Source organism: Pelophylax lessonae (genome assembly GCF_965119305.1).
Source record: "Pelophylax lessonae genome assembly, chromosome: 4".
Lineage (NCBI taxonomy): Eukaryota > Metazoa > Chordata > Amphibia > Anura > Ranidae > Pelophylax > Pelophylax lessonae.
Genome location: NC_138771.1, coordinates 342,696,908 through 342,722,978, shown reverse-complemented (window position 1 = coordinate 342,722,978; position 26,071 = coordinate 342,696,908). Strand labels below are relative to the sequence as shown.

Sequence of the window (26,071 nt, the reverse complement as noted above, 5' to 3'; positions counted from 1 at the left end):
ACCGGAAGAAGACAATCAGGCCCCGTAGGAGGGATTCCTCTGTCAGCACTGTCTGTGTTGATGGAAAATCAAGCAAATTTCTTTCCTGCAACATTTCCTGCAGGAATTTAATTCTCTCCACAAATGGGTAGCCTTAGTTAGGCAAAAAAAAAAAAAAATTGGTGTCAGTAAATGGGCTGCTTATTGCCTTATACTCATTCCATGGAAGTTGGAAAAGGTTAAACATTTATTAAATTACAGAATTAAATTGCTCCATTTTAAAACAATATACTATTTTTCATATTTAAGTTTCTCCTTTAACATATGCTACTTTCACCTTATTCATAGTTCCCTTGGCTGAGACACAATGAGTTAACATCAGGGGTTTCTCAGGTGATCATTAGTTTCAGACCAATGGGCTGTTCATTTTAAAGTATCGCATTGCAGCCTCTGGTGTATAGGATCAAGACATTAGTTGAAAAGTGATGTAATGAGCCTATTTATTCCAGGTAATGTCTTGTAAGTCTACTCAAGTGAATCCTGAAGGCAGATCATGTGTAGGTCTTACTATTCATGAAGACAGTAAAGACAGTATGCTTTGTTTCCTTATTAAGACAGCAATTCTATTACAGGCCAAAACTTTATTTAAAAGATGCTTGCACAGAATCTTTTAATAACCTGTGTATGAGAAGTGTAACCGTAGTAATTAGAAAATGCGAAGTTGGATAAAAGCATTTTTTTCAAACAAACATGATTCTAAATGTGGTTTGCTTTCAGAAAAATTATACATATTGTAATGTGAATGTTCTAGGACTAAATGATAGCAAGACTTAAAGTGAAACTTCACCTAAAAGGGGAAGTACCACTTTTTTTCCCTCCTGCCCCCTCCTCCTACAAATTTGGCACTTTATTTTTGAGGGGGAGAACCACCTGGTTTTGATAGGAAATGGATGTTGGGCGCTTCTGACCAAACAAGAGGAGGGGGGATCCACCGCAGTAAGGGGGGGGCGCAGGGGATGTCTCCAAGTTCTTGGTGTGGACTGTCCGGGATGGCCGGGTACAAGGCAGAACTGGCAGGAAAAACTCCGAAAATTCCGCTGGCAGAAGTGAGAAGAGAAACAGGCGCCACTGTAATAAGCCAAAGGTTTTTATTGCACAAAATTACATAGTAACTTACACAGAAGTAAGCTCCAGTCCATGTAGCAGCACGGGTACATTGTAGTGTACCAGTGCCGTAAACTACAATGCTTGACATGTCTATATGTGAAGCATGGACAGAAGGAGTTCGTGGTTGGGGGGAACAGGTATGGGATTAATGAATTCCATACCTGTTCCTCGGAATTTGTGGTATACTGCTTGGTATGTCCATGTGGCCTGCACTATGTTGGCAGGACCATACAGACTCTTAGAGCACGTTTTGGTCAGCATCGACGCTATATTCAGGAGGGCAAAGACCATCATAGCGTCCCCAGACATTTCCTCCATCACCATGGCAAGTCTTACCCTCTTTTTACATACTACACGAACATATATATATATATATATATATATATATATATATATATATATATATATAGATATATTTTTTAATATTTAATAAGTTTTTATAGCTTTTTATTCTTTTAAATATATTAAAATGTTGAGTGTAGGTGTGTTTTTCATAGGCACCTTGCACACCTCTATGCGATATTTATGCTCATAATCATATAATAAGTCCCCCTTAAGATATGCGTCAATTTCCTACATACAATGGGAATATGAATTTTTATTGTGAGCACATGGTATAAATTGTATAAATTCTATGGATTTTATTCATGAGCCCATGGTATCAGTTATTGTTTATTGTAATAGGGCAGCTTTTTCTTTTTCTTTTCTTTCTTTGTTTATTTTATTATTATATATATTTTTTTCTTTTTTTCTTTTTAAACTTTTTTCTTTGTATAGATACAATTGCTATGGTATAGCTATGTCAAAACGCATCTGCCTTAGATGACGCATATATTTATACATGTTGTTATAATATGTTGGAAGTGTGTTATTGTCTTTTAATAATTGCTGTTTTTATACAAAAGAAGCCCCAGTTCCAACAGCCCATTGTATTATCTAGAGCGTTGTGTGTACTCTCCGGCCAGGCTGGCCTCGTAGCCGGTCCCGCTGAGTATCGCGTCGCTTTGTTTTTATTTCCATGACAACTGATTGTAGGCCGCCTTACTTAAACCTGACTTCAGGTGGCGGCCGCTCACGCTTGAGGAAGGAGCCGAGTGTGCATGCTCCGAAACGCGTTGCGTCATTTCCGGTAGCCTGCGTTCCATTGCGGCTTCCGGTGAAACCAGCTCCTTGGACCAGCTTCCTGTGACGTCACCTCCGGGCCGGTGGACGGCCGGATCGTGCGGCTGGGGGTGCTGCTACATGGACTGGAGCTTACTTCTGTGTAAGTTACTATGTAATTTTGTGCAATAAAAACCTTTGGCTTATTACAGTGGCGCCTGTTTCTCTTCTCACTTGGTTTTGATAGGTATCCGCCTACCCACTGCCGGTCAGATCGCCGCAACGATCTGAGCAGAAGTTCCCCTCACCTTCCCCCACAGCCTTCTGGAACACATCACAGGTCCCAGAAAGTTGTGGGACCATTCAGCATGTGCAGTGAGCATACGACTGTGAAGCCACAAGCAGTCACAGCCAGCTGCCCACAGTTAGTATGCCGACGCTGGGGACCAAAGCCCAGTAAAGAAACCCGATCAGGATATTGATGGATCCTGGGACAGGTCAGTGTCCTATTGTTAAAAGTCAGCAGCTATAGTTTTTGTAGCTGCTGACTTTAATTTTTCAAAAAATGACCAAACAACCGCTTTAATGCTCTGATGCACAATTCTTTAGCATTAAGCCCCTTTCACATGGGGTGGACTCTGATTTGTAGGATACAAGTCCATTTACACTCACGGGTCCATAGGGGTGAATGGACCATGCAATCAGGTCCACCTGAAAAACTGATAGGCAACCCTGATTGGAACGGCTGTGTGAAAGGGGCCTTAAAGTGACTGCAAAGTCTTGTTTTTTTTTTTCTGCCACAATAAAAAACATGTTATACTTACCTCCTCTATGCAGTTTGTTTTGCACAGGGTAGCCCCGTTCCTCCTCTTACCAGGTCCTGGCCCCTCCCTTCATTTGAGTGCCCCCGCAGCAAGCAGCTTGCTATGGGGGCACCCAAGCTGAGCTGCAGTTCCGTGTATCCATTCAAATATGGAGCTGTCGGTCGGCCCCATATATACAATTTTATACCCCCTTTCCCCCTATGTCTGGGATTCTATTCAAGTAGCAGGGCTGGACACAATTTTAAGGACCTTATTTGACTCAATGACAGTAAAATGTAATGCTCTCATGTACAATTTTTCAGAATTTCTGTACAAATGCTTGAATGAAGTTCTTCTGGTATATGGACAGCTTGTGGAGTATGCATGTTCAGTGGAGGGAGATGAGGGAAAGGCTTCTATGCTCCTCTGGGGCTGGTCTGATCTTGTAGGAAACAATAGTAACTTGTTTATAACATCCCACACAGCTGATCACCTCTTCCTCATTTGGGCAACCAATTGTGTCTAGTGTAGTCTATCCGCGGCCATCCATACGCTTTAAGAAAGCAATCTAGGTTTTTTTTGGGGGGGGGTCTTAAGAAAAAGGATCATCTCACCATTGTCTTAAACTAGCAATTCATCTTGTGGGAAAGTTACGCTGATTATGACTTTTTCAATGATGTTCCAACCTCAACAGTTGCTAATATTTCTGTAAATTTAATCCAGTTCTCTGAGGGTGATGCCAACATTTTTTCACACTGTGGATTTTATAGTAGAAAATTGCTATGTGTCTAAGTCATGCTGGGATACATCAGCTTTCTTAGACTTTAAGGATCAGTGGGCTTATCCTTTTTAAATAAAGCAAAAGCATTACTTTATTGCTCACCTATAATGCAGAAATACACATTTTACAGGGCAATATTTAGAGGGTCAGTGCACTGGCTGAGAAAAATCCACCGCTGTGGCCAGCAGGGGTTATGTCTTAAGGAGGGTGGAGGGTATGAGGTATGTGCCATTTTGTTAATCCCACATAAGCAAATGTAGTTTTAAGTGAGTGATAGCATGCCATATTCTGAAATACATGAAGGACTTATAGAAAACAGGATTAAAAATAAGTATTTTATATGTGATTTACGGTTTTAGTCTTATAACAGGAAAGAAAATTCTGTATAGACCAACCAGGGCAGTGGATAAGGGGGTACCACCAGTCCTTCTGTATGGGGCCCAGGCAGCAGGGTAAATCATATTTGGGCAGGGAGGGTGATTGGCAGCTAAAAAGCTGGCTTCTTCTCCTCTCCCCAACGCCAGCTTCTAGCTGCTACAGAGAGAGAGCAATACAGGGAATCAGTTTTAGTAAATGCCCCCCGTCGCACCAATCACCATACATTTCCCCTTGCTCCCCAGGCCCCCATGTGTGACCACCACAGTCTGACAGCTTCCCTCTGCTTCTTCCTGCTGGCAGCTGCAAGCACACAATAGGAACCTTCAAGACGGACAGTGGAAGAAGGGTCTGGCAAATATGAAATTTACAAGCCTCTTCCTTTCCTGAATGAACACAATGAATAATCGGTACGGATCACTCACTGTATTCATTCATAACTGAAGCATAGTAAACTGTGTTTATTTGGGGGACCCTATCAGGTTGGCTGTATGGGGCCCGTGGTTATTAACAACAGTCCTTACAGCAACTACAATTTCCAGCTCTAATTGTTCTATATACCAAAAGTAGTAATTTCACAATATGCTACACTTCATAATTACCATCTAAAAGCAAACATCCTGAGTGTTGCTAAAACAATCTGATTTAACACTAGTCCTGTACTCTCAGGGAAAAATGTTTAAAGGGTAACTCAACTTTCATGCGAAATAAAAGTGAATAAAAAAATATATATTTTTGGCATAAACACTTGTGACAGAAGTCATATTATAATTAAATGTTATTAAAAAGATTTTTCCTTTTCAGTCTGCAGCTCTGTAATTTTCTGTAAAATGCGATGCAATTTAGCTACCTGGAGGTGTTCTGTACACAGAATACAGTGTGAACAGAATGCCCCCCATTTTTGGTATCCCCTGTAGTTTTTGGTAAGATACTTCCAAGGAAACTCACATCTAATGCCCCTTTCACACAGGCGAACCGTTCAGATCCGCCTGTCCGTTTTTTTGGGGGATCTGAACGGTCCCCCCATGCATATCTATGGGGGATCGGATGTCAGCGGAGACATGTCCGCTGACATCCGATCTGATCCGTCAAATCTGGACGGATGGAAACCCTACTTTCTATCCGTCCAGTGGATCGAATCGGATAGAATCGGATGAGAACAGACCGACGGTCTGTTCCCATCCGATTTCCCCCATAGAGATGCATGGGGAACTGACAGCTGTGTCTCCGCACACAGCGCGGAGACAGAGCTGTCATCCTTCTGCTCAGCGGGGGATCGGCAGCTCGATCCCCCGCTGAGAAAAACGGACGGACGGATAGTGTGAAAGGGGCCTAAAGGGATTCAGACTCTGCAATTTTCCTCATTAGAGCCCTACAGGTGCAGCAGCTGACTGATAATTATAAAGACACTGCCATTAGATTCACCTGGACTCGGATGGAAACCCTATTTTCTATCCGTCCAGTGGATCGAATCGGATGGAATCGGATGAGAACAGACCGACGGTCTGTTCCCATCCGATTTCCCCCATAGAGATGCATGGGGAACTGACAGCTGTGTCTCCGCACACAGCGCGGAGACAGAGCTGTCATCCTTCTGCTCAGCGGGGGATTGGCAGCTCGATCCTCCGCTGAGAAAAACGGACGGACGGATAGTGTGAAAGGGGCCTAAAGGGATTCAGACTCTGTAATTTCCCTCATTAGAGCCCTACGGGTGCAGCAGCTGACTGATAATTATAAAGACACTGCCATTAGATTCACCTGGACATCTATTTCTTCAGAATAACGAAAGGTAGGAATCTGCAACACAGTTTGTTAAAATCCTTGCACTGTACATAGATCACCCAGAGGGGAATGTTTTTTTTTTTTTTCTCAACAAAAGCGGAGTTACTCTTTAAAGTCATTTTTTTAGATTGAATAGGGATTTCTGTGTCCAGGCTACAAACTACAACAGAGAAACGTGCACCTTCTTCCGTTTCAAAATGATTAAAAGTAAAGCTGGTACCTTGTCCATTTAGGCTCCCACTGGCATTTGAAAAGATTTTGACCAGACCATGGTCACCTGAGTCATTCTTGTTGATTTCTGAAAAGTAGGCAATCCCACCAAAACCTGGAATTTTGGAAGTTATGAAATCTGTCAGAAAAGAGCAATGTTTGCCAATTTAACCTAGAGTGACCGCTACAAGACAAGATTCTGAAATATATGCTACCCACCTGGGTCAAGGCTGTATTATTCTTCATCACCTGGTCTTGAGTTAGCCTTTTATTTATACCTTAACAGTATTTCTGTTTTTTTTTTTGTTAAAAGAATTTTATTGGAATTTCAAAGAGAACAAGTGTAACAAAGATGTTTACAACAACACCCATAACTTATTGCTTAGATATGCATGGTTACACAATCATTACAAGGTCATGACAGCTTATATGTAGGAAGGCAAAGTGGTATGTAACCAAGACTTGAGGGTGTACGTTGCAGACTAGTCCCCTGTCCCCGAGCACCCCTAGTGGAAGCAATCTGTGACATGGGGAAAGTGAGACCGCAGAGCCCCTAGCAGGGTCTAAAGTTAAGATTAGCGCCCCATTTGACTAAAGAGGGAGTCACGATACATCGGCGATACCATGCTAAGGTACATTGATAAAATCTATAGTAGGGTATTCTGTGCTGAAGTTAAAGAGGGAGTTGTTATTATGGTGTTCTAGCATATGTGGGTGTAGAGCTAAAAAAACGAGAGAGAGAGAGAGAGAGGGGACGGAGAAGAAAGTATAGGTAAGATAGAAAATAAGAGTAAAAGTAAGGAAAGAGTTGTCCCGACTCCCGAGGATGGAGTGTCCTCTAACATGACATAGAAGACATGTCGCTATGGAGGTTGTTATCATGAGAGGAGTGCGGATTCATTGAAACCTGGAGGGAGTCCATGGGTGACCCAAGGTTTCCATTTATGTCAAATTTACATAGGGTGTTGCTATCTAATACTTCTATCTTGGCGTGTATTTCTGTTTTTATAATACCAGTGGTGCTTTACTGACATTTTTTTTTTTGTAAAAGTTTCTGCTGCAGGTCACTGCATAATAAAATCCAAATCCTAAGCGTTGTATTAGTTCAATTTGTTAGAACTTGGCTGAACACAGCAGGTCCTCCTCGCTTTTACTTTTAAAGTTCGACTTCAAGTGGGCAGGAAAATTCACAGGAGAAAAATGAGAGCTTGTCAAAATGAAAAATTAAATTCTGCACATTGTATATCACAGCGACCTTTGTCTTAGCCATCGGATGACTGAATACATTGCTGTAGTTTCCTGTCAATAGCTGGTCACAAAAAACCAAGTGTTCCAAAATTATATTGAAATTGATGTTTGGGTTTTACACAACCTTCAAATGTTTTACAATAATACGTTTCCGAAAACGGTAATTACTTCGGAAAAAATCAGCCTATTGCTAATTTAAAGGAATAGAATAGGAAAGGAAAGGAATATCCAAGGCTTTTTTTCTTAGAGAATAGGTGCAGAAACTCATCCTCTCTGCCCAACTCTCCACCTCAACCATGCCCAAAATCTGCCCCAACCACTCCCAAACCCCACCCCAGCATGTCCAAACCCTGCCCCCAGCCACACCTTCCTTAGAGGAGAGAAGTATAGCAGTGCCAATAAATTGTAAAAGGTTAAGGCTTAGAACTACGTATTACATAAGGTGTATGGTTCAGGAATATGTAACACATAAAGTACAGGGTGAAGGAGTTCATAACACACAGGGCTCAGGAGTGTGTATTGTGCAATTGTGAGAAGTGCGTATCACACAGGGTGCAGAAAAAAAAAATCAGCAAAAGGGATAGTACTTACATTCAATGGGAAGCATCCCTTGTGCTAAGGAAAATGCAACATATATAGCACTGTGTACAGAGTGCAGGGGTCAGGAATATGAAACAGAGGCCGTCACATAGAGTGCAGTGGTAAAGCGAATGTAATATGCAATCCAGCATACAGAATGTAGGGCTCAGGAGTATGAAGCGCAAAACTGTACAGAGTACAGCATTCAGGAGTACCATACCAAAGCTTTTAATATGTAACATACAGCACAGCATGCAGAGTATAGTTGTTCTATATGTATGTAATGTACAAGGTGTTACAAAATTCTCACCACTGCACCCTGCATGCTGTGTCATTTATCTTGGTCACTGAACTCTGTATATTTCCCCAGCAAAAATCCCCTTTCCTTCAAGTATCTCCCCCCCCCCCCCCACCCCAAAAGTAACCATCAAATCCTCACCTCTGCACACCTCTTTCCTTACCTCTGCAATCTCATCCACAGTTCACTTTTTCTTTCCCCTGCCCACAGCTCCACTCTGCACCCATATCAACAATTCACCTTTACCCCCCCCCCCCCATCATCTCACCTCTGCCCCCCTCCAACCGCAGCTTACACCTCCAGTCCACAACTCACCTCTGCACCCCATCCACATTATCTCTGCCCCTTCTGCACCCCCATATAAAGGTCACCCCAATTCACAGCTTTCACCACCCCCCTATGTTTTGCCTCTGAACCCCCAGCTTCCCCCACAGCTCCCACCTCTGCACAACCTTCCCCACCCTCCACAGCCCTTTTTTATCACATCCCCCCCCCCCTCCACATCTCTCACTTTGCACAACCTGCCTTCTGAAGCTCTCACTCCAGTTCTCCTCTCTGCTAAAATCCCCCCCCCCCAGCTTTACTCTCATTGCACAACCCCCCCCCCCCCATTTCCCAGATCTCCTCTCTGCACAAATCTCTGCAGCTCTCCTCTCATCACAAATCCCCCCAGCTTTCCTCTCATCACAAGTCCCCCCAACTCTTCTCTCATCACAACCCCCCTAGCTCTTCTCTTATCACAAATCCCCCCAGCTCTTCTCTCATCACAAATCCCCCCAGCTCTTCTCTCATCACACCCCCCCCCCCAGCTCTTCACTTATAACAAATCCCCCCAGCTCTTCTCTCATCACAAATCGCCCCAGCTCTTCTCTCATCACAAATCCCCCGAACTCTTCTCTCATCACAAATCCCCCCAGCTCTTCTCTCATCACAAATCCCCCCAGCTCTTCTCTCATCACAACACCCCCCCCCCCCAGCTCTTCTCTCATTACAAATCCTCCGAACTCTTCTCTCATTACAAATCCTCCCACTTCTTCTGTCATCACAAATCCACAAATCCCCCCAGCTCTTCTCTCATCACAATGCCCCCCAACTCTCCTCTCATCACAACCCCCTGCTGTTCTCTCATCATATCTTTTGTGGTCACCGATCTCTGTGGTATGTGCATGCTTTTTTTCAGCAAAGTAAAGTGGCTCAGAAAGGTCCCCCTACTGTAGCACAGATCTGAGGGGGTGTTTCAGGGCTCCTTGGCTCCATGCTACAAAGTCTGAGTAGCAACAGCAAGCAGGGATGAAAGCTTTCTCCCGAATCACTGCACCAGCTGTAGGTTGGAACCTGAAGCACTCACCAGAGCTCAATGGCAGCAGCCCTGAGTGCATAGCGCTAGTACAGAGAAGCCAGTAGTGGAAGTAAGCTGTGCAGAAAACTTCCTCTTTTGGCCTCAGTGTTACATGACAGATTGGAGAGGAGATGGTTGGCAGAGGTTCCAGAACACCATTCTGGCAAGTTCCAGCTAAAAAAAAAAAAATCCCGCACAAGATACCCAGGATACTCGGGAGCAGTCCAAGCAGGTTTTTCCACATTTGTATTTAGCAAGGCAGGAAGCAAAAACCGTTTCAATGAAGAAGGGCTTTTTACAGCAAGTCCATAGCATAAAACAAACAAAACACATACTCTTCCGAGCCACTGACTAAACTCAGGTCAGTTCATAACTAATCGGGTGCCTTTAGAACTAGCAAGCAACAATTTTTAATGTTTAACTTTTTTTATGTTCAACACCCAGCCCAGACTTTGCACTCAACAGAAGGCCCCCACAGCAGAGAAAGCAAGAAAGAGTCCTGAGCTTGCCTATCTAATGGCCTGTGATCATCTGAGTCTAAAAATGAGGCCTAGCTATCTGGAAAGATGTGGACCTAAAAATGAAGGCTTTATCCCAAAGTTCTACAAAGCTTTGGGGTTTCAGAACCCAAAACAGAACCTATTAAGGTTCTTTAAAAATCAAAAGTTTGTCTTCTCCATATCAGTCAAAAACCCTGGAGCCACTCGCCATTTGTATGTATGAAACCTATGTGTCAAATACACACTGCCCACAATACTGCTAGCCAATGTCGTTATATATATTATGTGCAGTGTCACATAGAAAGATAGATTATCATCTAAGAGCAGTTTTTAGCCTCAGCAAATGCTAATTTATCTTTTTTCTTCTTTTAGTGATATCAAACCGGATAACATTCTTCTAGATGAACAAGGTAAGCTTAATTTAAAAAAAATCATAATGTGGTGAAATGATCATAGCTGTACACAGCAATATTACATTCAGGGGTAGCAAAGACATCAACATTACCTGGCCCATTGCTCTAACACAAACCTTGATTCATGGATCCTCTTCTTTTTCCCATTCATTGTTTAAAAAACCTTCCAATCAATTTTGTTAGAATTTGAGGAATTAATACCCATGGTAAGTGTATTTAGTAATGTGGAGGTGCCATGTACCCTGATACACAGAGGCGATTACCTACACCTCTAGCTATATATTTGGCAACAAATGTATTACCAGTAGGTTTGGATGTTCCCTTTTTTTGTTTTACGTATAGTATGTATATATATATATATATATATATATATATATACATATACATATATATATATATATATATATATATATATATATATATATATATATATATATTTTTTATATATATATATATATATATATATATATATATATATATATACTTTTTTTTCATTGCTTGCTGCAAACACTGAGACATATGTTTTAAGTGCCTAAAAATTACAAGAAAATTTGTTAACTTTTCTTTAAAATACAGGCCGATCCATAGTTATGTCCAACTTTTGTATTAGCTTATTACAGGGTCAATTACATTAACCGAGAGGATCTAAGTGGTATAACAAGGTGGTCCACTCCCAGGCTTTCGTTAAAATTCAACATATGCACTTGGGCAATCAGCACCAGGCTGGGCTGAATGTTCCTTTGCAACATTTCACTTGGCACATTTCCGAACTCCTCTCAAATTACCCCTTCTAAACTAGTTACATTCCGAGGCTTCCTGGAATATAATTTTATTTAAGGTACCCTCAAAGGAAAAAGTCCAGCGGTGTTCAGTGTGGAGTTCTTGGTGGCCACTTAACATTCCCATGATGCCCAGCGACTTGTCCAGGGAAAGCATCAGCTAACCATGCTCGTGTTGTTAGTGCAAAATGGGCTAGTGCACATTGTCTGCATCCTGCCAGGCAGATATGGTGGGATGGACAAATTCCTTGAGCATATTCAGAATCTCTCAGCCAATCATTGTTGCCTGAAAAATGTACAGGTTGACTAGTGTACAATCACAAATGCCACACCACACTGTTGCCAAAGGCCTTCACTGCAGTTTTTCAATTCTCCAGTCTGGATGCTGTGTACTGGGAGCCCAGTAATGGCAGTTGTGGTGGTTCACAAAACCACCAACATGGAACACAGGCTGTCTGACCAAAGAATTTGTTGCAAAATGTTCAGTTCCTCCTCAATCCATGCAAACTCCATTCGGACATCACAGTCCTCACATGACAGAGCTTGCAAAAAGTGCGGCTTTCATGGCCACCAGTTAATTTTCTTTATTAAACGCTGCACTGACCTAAGCAGCCTACAAGGTTCCCGCTGATATTGCCGAAGGGAGTTCTTTGGACTACTCTGGAACTCCACAGCTGCCGCAGCTTTCCTTTCCTCCATGACAGCTGTCTTTGGCCACCCAGCACCCTTCTGCTGATTCACTGAACTGGTGTTTGCCGTTCGCCGAACACCTGAATTTGCAGGGGATTTGCCAGGCTTTCGCCCCGCCGAACACCCTTCAATGCACTGCGCGCTGCTTTGGCTTATCAGGGTCCAGTGAAAGCTAGTTGTTAGGGAGTGGTACTGTGAAGCTGACCGTGGCGTCCTTTACAACTGATGAGTCATCAGCTGTTAATGTTCTTCCCCGCTGACAACTGAATCAAAAAAAAAGTTCCGGTTAAAGAAAAATAAAATGGCATGGAATCCCCCCAAAATCCATACTAGACCCTTATCCAGGCATGCAGCCTGGCAGGTCAGGAAATGGGGGGAATGAGTGAACCATACCAGGCCACATATCCTCAACATGGGGGGGGTGCTTTGGGGCAGAGGAGTCTGCAGTCAGGGGGCTTATCGGGATCTGGACTATGTACCCCATACCCTTTCACATGGGGGGGCAGGTCTGGGGGCCCCATTGTTGAAGTAGGCTTCCAGATTCTGATGAGCCCCCCCACCTGCAGACCCCAACAACCACAGCCCAGGGTTGTCGGGAAGAGACCCTTGTCCCCATCAACACAGGGACAAGGTGCTTTGGGGTGGGGGGGAGCAGAGCCCCCTCCATGTTGAGGGCATGTAGTCTGGTGTGGTTCAGGGGGGGGTGCTCGCTCATTTCCCCCCCCCCCCCCATCCTGACATGCCAGGCTACATGCCCGGATAAGGGTCTGGTATGGTCTTTGGGGGGGACCCAACGCTGTTTTTTTTTTTTCATTTCTTTTGGCTTGGGGTTGCCCTTAAAATCCATACAGACCTGTTTTTTTTAAATGGGATTTGATGTTTTTTTTTTACGTTTTCGTTTTTTTTTTCTTCAGAAATGTAGTAATTTTTGCTGCAGCATATTTTATATATGCTACAGATGCGCCACTTTACAGGCAAACTAAGGGGACCCCCCAGGCACTACATTTAAAGGAATTAAAAAATGTTATTGTTGCACTTTAAACATCATTAACATCACTGCACCTGAAAAAACAATTGTTTTTAAAACATTTTTTTTGCATTGACACATGTCTCCAGGGCAGTACCCAGACTCCCACACCCTTTGTATGCCTAATTATTTGCGTATAAGCCTTAAAAATGGGCACTTTTGATTTCAATGGGGTTTGCCATTCGGGTTTGAACTTTTCCCCTGTTCGGGAGTTCTGCTGCGAACCAAACAGGGGGGTGTTCGGCCCAGTTACATAGTTAGTCTGGTTGAAAAAAGACACTAAGTCCGTCTAGTTCAACCAATAGGAAGAGGAAAACAAAACTAAAAACTTTTTTTACAATCCTATATACACAATCTCATAACCACAGTTGATCCAGAGGAAGGAAAGAAACCCCAGCAAAGCATGATCCAATTTGCTTCAGCAGAGGAAAAAGTGCAATGAGGAGACTTGCTTTGCAAAACACTCTTTGGTCATGACCCCGGTAAGTACTATGTTGTCAAACAACTCTGGCAGAGAGTGAAGAGAAGAGGTGCTGGTAGATCCTAGCAGATTAACCACCTCCCACCCGGCCAATGTACATATACGGCCGAGTGGGAGCTGGAACGTTCCAGAACATCCTGCAGAAGGAGGGAGATCACGAGTTCACGTAGATGCGCAGCTGCGCGATCTCGGTGTGCCTGTGTCCCCTGGACACAGAGCAACACAGATAGACAGGAGGGCTCTGTGATTGGCCCTCCTGATCACATGATGGCCATGTCCAATCACAGCCGTCATGTGATGTAAATAGAGACGTTGCCACGGTGATCGGTTCTGCTTCTCCTCACACAGTGAGGAGAAAGAGAGCATATCGGTGCTGGCAGGCGGTGATCAGTGAGTATAGAGCTGTTTTACTGCTCTTTACTCACTGATCACCCTGTGCTAGTGCCTCCAAAAGTGTCCCCAACCACAGTGTCCCCAAAAGTTCCCCCAAACACAGTGCCCCCACAATAAAACACAATTGTCTCACATCTGTCCCAATAAAATCTGTCCCAGTGAACATCTTCCACATCTGTTCGTGATTATCTGGCGCAAATCATCTAGCGCACATCTTCCACATCTGTCCATGATCATCTGGCGCCCATCTGGCGCAGATTATCTGCCACATTTGGTGAACATCTGCAACATCTGGTGCACATCAACTGCCACATACGTCTGTGATCATCTGGCGCACATCATCTACCACATATGTCTGTGATCATCTGGCGCACATCTGGCGCAGATTATCTGCCACATCTGGCACACATCTTCCACATCTGGTGCACATCAACTGCCACATACGTCTGTGATCATCTGGCGCACATCATCTGCCACATCTGTACGTGATCATCTGGTGCACATCTAGTGCAGATTATCTGCCACATCTGACACACATCTGCCACATCTGGTGCACATCAATTGCCACATATGTCTGTGATCATCTGGCACACATCATCTGCCACATATGTCCATGATCATCTGGCGCAGATTATCTGCCACATCTGGTGCACATCTGCCACATCTGGTGCACATCAACTGCCACATATGTCCGTGATAATCTGGCACACATCTGGCACACATCTGCCACATCTGGCACACATCTGTCTGTGATCATCTACCGCACATCTGGCACACATCATCTGCCACATCTGGCGCACATCTGTCTGTGACAATCTGGCGCACATCATCTGCCACATCTGGCGCACATCATTTGCAAAATCTGTCTGTGATCATCTGGCGCACATCATCGACCATATCTGTCCATGATCATCTATCACATCTGTAGTCATCTGGTGCACATCATATGCCACATCTGTCAAAGTGAGGGGGGAAATTTCTTTTGAACACAATTAACATTGTATCACTCAAGAAGAATAATAGGTGAATAATAAAATTGATTTTTTTCTGTTTTCCCTTGGATGTTGAAATGGGAGATTATCTCCCATTTCAAGATCCAAGGGAAAACAGAAAAAAAATCCATGGTTTAAGTCACCCGATAACACCATTGTCACTGATTCTGCTGAATCATCTTTCTTTCCTCACACTTGGGCCTCTGTCCCATGCACCATTGTCACTAAATGCTTGTTGTATACTCTATTGGTATTTACAGATTAAATACTATTTTATTTTATTATTCACCTATTATTCTTTTTGAGTGGTACAATGTTAATTGCTTATATACCCCTCACTTGCCCATAAAGTCCCACTTTATCTGGTTTGAGGCACCAGCAACCCCCAATACAATATACATATAGGGACGGTGGCAGAACCTATTTTAGTACATGTGTTCAAAAGAAATTTCCCCCCTTCTTTCAGATTTTTCGGATGGATAATACATCCACAGCCTCCTTTTTCTTTTGCTTCACATCATATATATAAATATCCAATAATATTCTTACATTAGGGTTGATCAGCAGGACCCTATTCCCTTAAAACCAAATAGGCCCTGGAATTGGGGTTAATTACCCCCTCTGTGGGACCACAAATCCCAGAGGAAAGAGGTAAACCAAATATAACCAGAGCCACCAATCTCCACACAAAAAGTGAGAGATAATGAGTACCTCCGAAACGGAGGACCCACCCATGGGGAACCTGATTGGAGACAGTTGGAACAGCCTGATGCTGGACATCCAGAAGAGCTTCCAGGGTCATGAACAACAAGAATCGGATGTTATCGCACTATTCAGTACCCTAAAGAGATACTTAGAACGGAAGTCAGCTCTGTTCTGGCACATTAAATCTTTTGAAAGATATGTGAATGAGAACATCAACCCTGTCGGTCTTAGAATCCAGATATTCCCTACCATGAATAATATCACCACCATGATGAAAAAAGAATGGGAAGAAGTCCTAAATGAATGCTCTAAAAAACTCATGATTCTTCTGCAAAACGAATATACTAGACAAATGGAAACCTTAGATGAAGAAATAAAACAGATTTATGAGAAACTAACCCCTCTCAAAAACGCATCACTGTACAGTGAGCAGGAAAGGAAACTCAAAGAGCACATCAAAGACTTCAGTAAAGACATACTAAAGAAAAAAGAAAGGAAATATTGGAGAGACAAAAATGCGTTCTCACAAAATCGTGCATACAAATGGCTAAATAACAGACAGACAAGAAGAGTCACATATCGAACATCGAGGAATACAGGTCCACAGTATTCCTCGGACTCATCAGCCAACACATCGGGAGCTGAACAACATCAGTATAGACACAGGGATAAACCCTGGACAAATCAGCAAAAAGAAACAGAAGAAAACGATGACCCATCCTCACAAGATACAGAGGAACCAACTATAATGGAATCTAGTACACAACCTGATGAAGGTGCCACAGCGCCAAAAAAACATCATCAAACTTTTACTAGGTCACAACAGGGGAAGGATGGGAGCCAAAAACCACAGAGGCCTTTTTTAGGCACAAAGACGAAAACGAAAAAATTGACCAAGTAACACAAGAAGAGGTCATGGACCCAGAAGGCCTGACCATCATAAATCTTTCTACACACATACTGACTAAACATCAAAGGGAAGTACTCTCATTGGGCCTTTCCTTTTGCCCCAACAGGGGCACAGACAGTTTTGAAACAATAAAGGATGTGAATTTGTTTGCTAGGAATTTATTGCTGAAAGTAAAATTCAGTAAGAAAACAACCAATGAAGCACCACCTACCAACCTAACCGCAGCCGAATTCAGGGCTATTAGAGACTTGAATCTGTTGCTGGAAGAAGGGGCCATAGATGATTGGACGGATGAGGATACAACCGCTGAAAGTGAAGACGATGAAGTAGAAGAAACACCAGGAGCACAACGCCCGACCTTCATGAAAAAATCACACATTTTTCCATTTCTAAATGAAAATCCGGCAATAGCCCTCTTTGTGAGGGAAACAACTAGAGAGCTGGAGAAACTAAAAGGAGATAACACCAGGCAAAATCTTACCGTAAAACAAAAAGCGGCACTTAAAGAACTAGAAAGCAATGAATCAATCACAATTAAACCCTCCGATAAGGGGGGGAACATTGTGCTCATGGACAATGAGGATTATAAAGAGATGTGCCAGAAGATTCTGGACAACAAACGATGTTATAAGAAGATACTACCCATTATGGTAGAGTCATATAAAGAAGACTTCTATAAAAAAATTGATGGAGCATTAAACCAAGGGATGATTTCACAAACATTGTGGCAATTCATGAGGACCAAACATGCAAGAACCCCGACGTTCTATGCATTACCTAAAATCCATAAGGATAGGAACAACCCGCCAGGTAGACCCATAATATCGGGTAATGGCAATCTCACCGAAAATACCAGCAAAGTCATTGATGCCTACTTAAGGCCCCATGTAACGAAATCACCCTCATATACAAGAGATACGGTACACCTCCTCCAGATCATTGACGGTATTACCATACCTAATGAAGCGTTTCTCATCACGATTGATGTAGAAGCTTTATATAACAACATCCCGCACAAAAAGGGAATGGAAGTGATTAAAAAAACCCTGGCGGAACAAAGTGGACATGATACAAAGTTCAATGACTTTATAGTCATGATGCTGGATTACATCCTAAACAACAATTTTTTCGTTTTCAATGGTAGCTACTACTTGCAGATATGTGGGGTAGCAATGGGCACAAGTTGTGCCCCCTCTTATGCCAACACATACCTTGGGGCCTGGGAACAGGACTTCCTTGCCAAAGAAGAAAACAGCGCCTTTGCCAATAATATCATCTTATGGCAAAGGTTCATAGATGATATATTCATCATATGGACAGGACCAGAAAGTATGATCCAAGAATGCCTGCAAGCTATGAACAACAACAAGTATAATATGTTTTTTACCCTTAACTATGATAAAGAAAAAATTTCTTTTTTGGACACTTGGATCATCAAAGGTGAAGATGGACTCCTAAAGACAACTTTATATAGGAAGGAGACAGCAGGCAACTCCATACTGCATGCGTCAAGTTTCCACCCGACCCCACTGAAGAATGCAATTCCATACAGCCAGTTTCTTAGGCTTAAAAGAAACTGCACTACTGAACAAGATTTTCAAAGAGAGGCAAACATTCTCACCGCAAGGCTACTAGGAAGGGGTTACACAAAGACGACATTGAGAAAAACCTTTAACAGAGTCAAGAAGCAAGAAAGACACAACATTCTGTTCAAAAATAAAAACACAAAAAAACCCAAGGAACAGGATAATAAAACCCGGATAATAATGAGGTTTACAAACGACCACCAAAAAATACGGAAAATCATTTCTAAACACTGGTTGATCTTAAAAGAAGACCCCGTGGTAAAACCATTCATACCAGAGAATCCACAAATAACATTCCGTAAAGCAGGGTCAATGAAGCAAGCACTCACGCACAGTGAGTACAAGGAAACTAGAAAGGACCCCTGTAAACAAATGGGCACATTCCCATCCGGAAACTGTGGACAATGCAGTGTTATACAAAAATGCGTCAATACCATACTCCCTAACGGGGAGTCCTTTAAACCCCAACATTTTACAAATTTCAGGACGAGAGGAGTCGTCTATCTTATGCGGTGTCAATGTGGGTCCTACTACGTAGGAAAGACCAAACAAGAATTTGGCAAACGAGTAAATCAACACATCAACAGCATGCAATTGTGTAATTTCTATGTACCCCTCGGGAGGCATGTTGCCCACGATCACAAAAATAGAATGCCTAAAGTGACATTTATGAACAAAGAACAAAAGACTACTTCAGATGGAAATGAGGTGGATTAGACGCCTCCATGCCACAAAATCTCCTGGCCTGAACGAAAATGAAAGTTTCCGCCCGTTTCTTGAAGGTTTTGCTTCGGGCAAGACAGACTAACAACCCATTCATCCATCCCAATGTCTCCATCACTGTGATTGTCATGTATCTCTCATATGATCCAACATACACTAGACCCCCCTCTCTCCCCTTCCCCCTTTTTTCTAGTGTTGAAAATAGCATACTGGACAAATATTGTTCCCAGGAACCCGATTCCACATGGACATGGCCCTGGGGCGATCTGTAGTATTGCCCAACAATCGGGGCTGTCCCTCCTTGACCCACGGCTACCCATGGTGGAGCTGTGTGTAATACTGCTGTTAAGAAAAACATTCAATTCTCATTTCTTTTTACAAGCTTATATTATAATATTACAATATTGGTTGAATTCAATTTATGTGATGACCCATACTGGAACATTATTGTAAATGTTTTAGTCTTGAATATACATGCATTGTAAATACAGGGGTATGTGCCACAATTCTGCTGATCGGCCCAGGTATACCGCACAATCACACCCGGCACGGTAACCCCTACCTCTGTAAGGGATTACCAGGACCAACCAATCCCTTCGGGGAGAAGATGGCTCCTCCTTCCGTGTCAGGGGCCAGAGCGGCGTCCCCAGCAACGGGGTTGCAGCCTGCGCGCGCATCCAGCTAGCGCAGGGGCAGATGTTGGTGCCTACGTCACGCCGCCATGGAGCCCGTCTACGTGCAGTGCGAAATGCGCATGCGCGAGGGGCTTCATAAGGCCGGGGAACGTAAGGTAATCCTCACTTCTCTCCAACGGAGAGGAGAGGACGGACCTCAAACACTACGCCAGCCTAAAGGACAACTCTATCCATGTAAGTGCAAACGGACTGCAAAGCCCTCATCATTATTCTTTTTAAATAAACTTGGCACCTAAGCAATAAAAGTCACCTTATTCTTATGTACCACACCACCATCCCAAAGTTTTTAAGCACTCACAAGTTTAAGCACTTATGAGATATTGGCACTTATCCTGGGATATTTATTGGACAGCATAGTCATGCCTTTCATCATCCCTAAAACACCATCTACAAATAATTATTCACTATACTCTAGATCAGAGCCCGGTAAAAAGAGGGGAATCAACCCCCAGGACCCCGGAGACAACACCCTCCTACCAGTGCATTTAACTGTAAGTGGAGGAACATATATAATATATATATTATACTTATATGATCTATCTGAACTATATTATAAGAAACAATACTACTATAATCCTAGGCCCTGCAGTACACGATTCCCGCTGTGACTGTGAATGGATACAGGGGCTTCTGCGCAGAAATAATGGCTACACCCATGTATGTAACTATACATCATTTCAACACCAAGAATGTACATGATTTGTCTCAAGGATTTGTTTAATTATCCTTACATATTATATTCTATATTACTCTTATAGACCACAGACTGAGTGACTGAACGCTTTGAGAAAGGCCCACAAGAGAGCCGAAACGCGTCAGGAATTTAGGATTTTTTTCTGGGATTATCTCCCATTTCAACATCCAAGGGAAAACAGAAATAAATCCATGGTTTAAGTCACCCGATAACACCATTGTCACTGATTCTGCTGAATCATCTTTCTTTCCTCACACTTGGGCCTCTGTCCCAAGCACCATTGTCACTAAATGCTTGTTGTATACTCTATTGGTATTTACAGATTAAATACTATTTTATTTTATTATTCACCTATTATTCTTCTTAAGTGATACAATGTTAATTGCTTATATACCCCTCACTTGCCCATAAAGTCCCACTTTATCTGGTTTGAGGCACCAGCAACCCCCAATACATCTGTCAAAGTGAACATCTGCCACATCCCAGTGATCAACATCTGTCACACATCTGTCCCAGGAATCAGTGCACATCTGCCCACATAGCTAAAAAATGATCCAGGGCCTTCAAAAATGTGATAGGTACTCAGGAAATGAAATGTGTAATTTATGCCTTTAGAACGCCTGACGGTGCTACTTGGATGTTGGGCCTCTGTATGTGGCCAGGCTGTGGAAAAGTCCCACACATGTGGTATCACCATACTCAGGTGGAGTAGCAAAATATATTTTGGGGTGTAATTGCAAATTTATCTATGCCATGTGTAAGAGATAACTTGTTAACATGACAATTTTGTGGGGGGGGGGGGGGAATCTTCATTACAACTTCATTCAACTATTGTGGGCAAAAAAATATTGCAACTTTAAAAAACTCACTATGCCTCTTACTAAATACCTTGGACTGTCATCTTTACAAAAAGGGGTCATTTGGGGGGTATTTGTACTGTCCTGACATTTTAGGGCCTCAAGAAATGAGATAGGTAGTCAGTACATCAGAATTGATCAATTTTCAATGATACGTAGCCTAGCTTGTAGGCTCTAAAACTTTCACGCAAACCTATTATCATACACTTATCAGGATTTTTTTTATGAAAGACATGTAGCAGAATACATCCTGGCATAAAATTATGACGAATTTTGATTTTATTGGATTTCTTTTAAAACAAAATGTAGAAAATATTTTTCAAAATTTACGTTATTTTTTTGCTTATATCATAAAAATAAAAAGCCCAGTAGTGAATAAATACCACCAAAAGAAAGCTCTATTTGTGAAAACAAAATGATAAAAATTTAATTTGGGTACAGTGTAGCATGGCTGAGTAATTGTCATTCAAAGTGTGAGAGCACAGAAAGCTGAAAAGTGGTCTGGGAAGGAAGGGGGTGAAAGTGCCCAGTATTGTGGTGGTTAATAGACCTTTTCCTTTAATGACCTGGGATCTAACTTAGTTGAAATAAAAATCACTTTACCTAAGCCATAAACCCTAGCCTCGCTTTATTGAAGAATATGTTACTGTGTTACTAAGTTAAAATATATTTCATGCATAGAGTTGGTACTCACAATTCCAATAAATATTAGCGACCTACACCTATTGACTGACCAAAGCAAGCAAGCTGATAGAACCACCTTTCTTTGCCCTCCCACTAAAGTTACATAACACCATCAAAGGTACTTTAGCACACTGGAGTTTAGCTTAAACTATGGTGGCAGCAGAAGTATAAGAATATCTGTCATTTTATTGAGGTACCACAACACTACAGCTAATGAGATATAGTACCTAATATAATGTAGGAGGAATGTTGGCTGTAGAGCAATAATGTGAAAGGTAAGGCACAATGATTAAGGGTAATGATTGCCTTGACTTCCATTTTAATTAATTATGCTGCAGCAGCTGATATATACATGTGCCCATATGCTAGTCCTCCCTTTTACTTTATTACTTCATAAAAGTCTTTACATGGTCAGTTAATCTAAAATCCTGTTAACATGTAAAACCATTTCAATTTAGTGGCTATTACACTCTTTGTTCTTAGAATTTTATGAAACGTGTTGAAGAATAAGGACACTTCCAATGTATAAGAAACATTTCAGCTTTGCTTCACACTTGCTTAGTTCATTATTGTCCAAAACATTGTGTCAAGATACTTATTGAATAGATACCATCTTATGAAATACAGATATCAAATAGATATAAAGCAATTTTACCACATATAAGGCTCCATTCACAGAAACAGATCACAGGCGGGATTTAGGTGTTTACCCCAATACCGCATGCAATCCTGAAAATGTAAATTCACTGTTGCTTTATGCGGTATTTACTGTTAAGGAGCAGGGACTGATGAGTTCTTGCTCGTTCCCCCTTTTCTGATCTGCTGGGCTGCATGCTCAGATAAGGGTCTGGAATGGATTTTGGGGGGAACTTACACCGTTTTTTTAAATTTTAGCATGGGGGTTCTTCTCAAAATCCATACCAGACCTGAATGGCCTAAAATGGATTGGGGGGGACCCCACTGTGGCTTTTTCTTAATTCTTAATTGCCTGCATTTTTTTTTGTTTACGTTCAGCTGTCATGACTTCTTGGTTGTTAAGGTCATGGTCTCCGCCACCCCGCCCCTTAACCACTTACCGACAGCCAGCAGTAAAACGACGTACCTGTACATCACTTCGCAGGACTGCTAGTGGGAGGCGTGCGCACCGATTGGCCACAGGGGGAGTCAATCAGCGGGTTTGGCGGCCGCAGTTGCTGCTGGGCACCCGCGATCACTCCATGTGGAGACAGAACATCGGTCTGCCATTGTAAACATGCCAGACCGTTGTTCTGTCAGTAAAGAACACAGGGATCCTGTGTTCCAATTATTTAGGATTAAAGGTCCCTGTGTTCATTCAGTGAATACAACTCCCACACAGTTAGAAACCACCTCCTAGGGACACATTTAACCCTTTGATCGCCCCTTGTGCTAACCCCTCCCTGCCAGTGTCATTAGTAGAGTAAAAGTGCAAATTTTTAGCACTGATTATTGTAGTAATGTCACTGGACCCCCTAAAGGGGCAAAATGTCAGTTAGGTGTCCAATCTGTCCCCCCCAATGTCACAGTCCCACTAAAAATAGCTGATCGCCGCTATTGCTAGTAAAATAGAAATAAATAAATAAAAATGACATACATTTTTCCCCTAGTTTGTAGACGTGATAACTTTTGCCCAAAGCAATCAATATACACTTATTGGGATTTTTTTTTTATCAAAAATATGTAGCAGAATACATATTGGCCTAAAATTATGAAAAAACTTGATTTTTAAATGTTTTTTTTTTTTGGGAATGTTATATAGGAGAAAGTAAAAAATATTGTTTTTTCTTTTTTTGTTTATAGTGCAAAAAAATAAAAATTGCAGAGTTGATTACATACCACCAAAAGAAAGCTCTATTTGTGGGAAAAAAGGGCATCAATTTTATTTGGGTACAGCGTCACACGACCGCGCAAATGTCAGTTAAAGTAACGCAGTGCCGTATTGCAAAAAATGGCCTGGTCATTAGGGGGGAAAATCTTCCAGTCCAGAAGTGCTTAACAAGCAGCTTTTTACAGCCTGTATTAGGGACGCTGGCTACTGCCAACGGTAAATTACCGCAGGCTTTCACTACTAAAATATCACATGACTTCATAAAATAACTTGTGCTGCATTTTATGCCCCGTACACACGTGCAGATCGTCAGCCGAACGATCGGCCGTCTTTTGTCCCCGGGCTGTCGTGTCTGTTGAAAAGTGCAAAAGACTGCACAAGAATTTTGTCCGCCGACTACAGCCGACTGCAGAAGTGATGTCATGTGATGGTTAACTTTCCCTGTGTTTTTTCTTTTCTGAGCATGCCCAGTCTTGCAAATCTGCTGTCTGTCGGCCGAATTCTGTATTGACTGGCGAACAATCGGCCGCTCTGGTGTCGGCATACAAAAATTTTAATGCTTGCACGACAGATTCTTTTCGGCCGAAAGTGCGCTGTCGGCTGTCGGAAGCATCATACTAACAAGCCGAAAATCGGCCGATCGGTCGTCGGCCGAATCTTTTCGGCCGACAATCTGCACGTGTGTACGAGGCATAAGTAACGTTTTTTAGTGAATGCCAAAAAAACTTTTGAAAAACCCTGTGTGGAAAGATACCACTTTTTGAATGAAGCCTGTAATGAAAAACTAAAGTAGAAAAGCAGGTCTACGTTTTAATTGCTATTGCGATTTAATTGCTACAAAAGTAAAAAAGAAATATATGACCACCTAATAAAAATGATATCCTCCAGGTTACATAAAAGTAAATACATATTATATAAGGGGGATTCACCAGAGCAAGAAATACAATAAACCTTCAATAAAATCCTATATCTATATATGGGCTGGTGTCTACTTGTTTTTGCTCCAGATTAGAAAAATCAGCACCTGAAAGCCCTAAATGTGAAGTTGTTAAAAAATGTTAGTATGGGGCCTCTTGCATACGGTACTGATGTTTGAGCTTCTGCCTTTTGGGACGTCATTTCAGGTGTTTGTTTGGCGGGAATTTGCACATATTTATGTGTGTATGTGCATGTATATGTACGTTCGTGCATCCGAACACACAATACCTTCCTTGGGATAATTCATCCATATCTATGCTTATATGTGCGTATTTCTGTGCATATGCATGTATTTGCGCACACCGGCGCAAAATACTGACCAGGAACGCAGATTTTCCTATTCTTCTTTTTATCGAGGAATACTCGGCATTTGTTTACATGTCTGTGCACAGACACATTTAGGCCCCGTTCACACTGGGGCGATCCGACTTGCCGGGGCGACCTCATAGGTCGCAGTGCGCTGCTCGCACCGCGACCTCGGAGCGGCCGGCACGGACTTCATAACATTGAAGTCTATGCAGGTCGCTCCGGGTCGCCCCAAAGAAGCTCCGGACCCTTTTTCTAAGTCCGAGCGACTTGTGTCGCTCCTATTAGAACGGGTCCACAGCTTCTCTATGGCAGGCGACCTACGGCGACCTGTCAGGCGACCAGGTCGCCTGACAGGTCTCCCCAGTGTGAACGGGGGCTTAAAATAATGGGCTACATTTTTACTCAGTAAAAAAAAACACATTGTACTGAGCTTTTTCAAGCTTCAGTGTGCAAGCGGCCTTAATGGGTGGTGTAAGCAATGCTTCTAATTGTGTGTCTCAATAGAAGAAAAAAAATATTCCATGTGTTTGCTATATAACAGATTTAGTTACTGGTATAGTACAGTATAGATACAGGTGCATCTCAAAAAATTAGAATATCATCAAAAGGGTAATTTATTTTAGTAATTCAATTTAAAAAATGAAACTCATGTATTATATAGATTCATTACACACAGAGGGATGTATTTCAAGCATTTCTTTCTTTTAATTTTGATGATTATGGCTTGCAGCTAGTGAACACCCACAATTCAGTATCTTACAAAATTAGAATATTACATAAGACCAATAAATGAAAAGGATTTTTAATACAAAAATATTGGCTTACTGACAAGTATGTCCATGTACAGTATTGTATGCACTAAGTACTTGGTCGGGGCTCCTTTTGCATGAACTACTGCATCAATGCAGCTTGGCATGGAGGCGATCTGCCTGTGGCACTGTTGAGGTGTTATGAAAGCTCAGGTTGTTGTGATAGCAGCTTTCAGCTCATCTGCATTGTTGGGTCTGATGTCTCTCATCTTCCTCTCTTTCTCTATGGGGTTTAGGTCAGGTGAGTTTGCTGGCCAATCAAGCAATGTGATATCATGATCATTATACCAGGTATTGGTGCTTTTGGCAGTGTGGGCAGGTGTCAGGTCCTGCTATAT

The 26,071-nt window shown here is 42.3% G+C and overlaps 1 protein-coding gene across 3 annotated transcripts in view; it reads left to right on the top strand.

The window, feature by feature from the left end:
• The window catches only part of STK32A (serine/threonine kinase 32A), a 312,631-nt gene that overhangs the window by 164,966 nt on the left and 121,594 nt on the right, over nt 1-26,071 (top strand). For all 3 annotated transcript variants that reach the window (XM_082252874.1, XM_082252876.1, XM_082252875.1), the window contains exon 6: nt 10,535-10,572. In XM_082252874.1, coding sequence (XP_082109000.1) covers nt 10,535-10,572 — 38 coding nt within the window. The remainder of the gene's footprint in view (nt 1-10,534; nt 10,573-26,071) is intronic.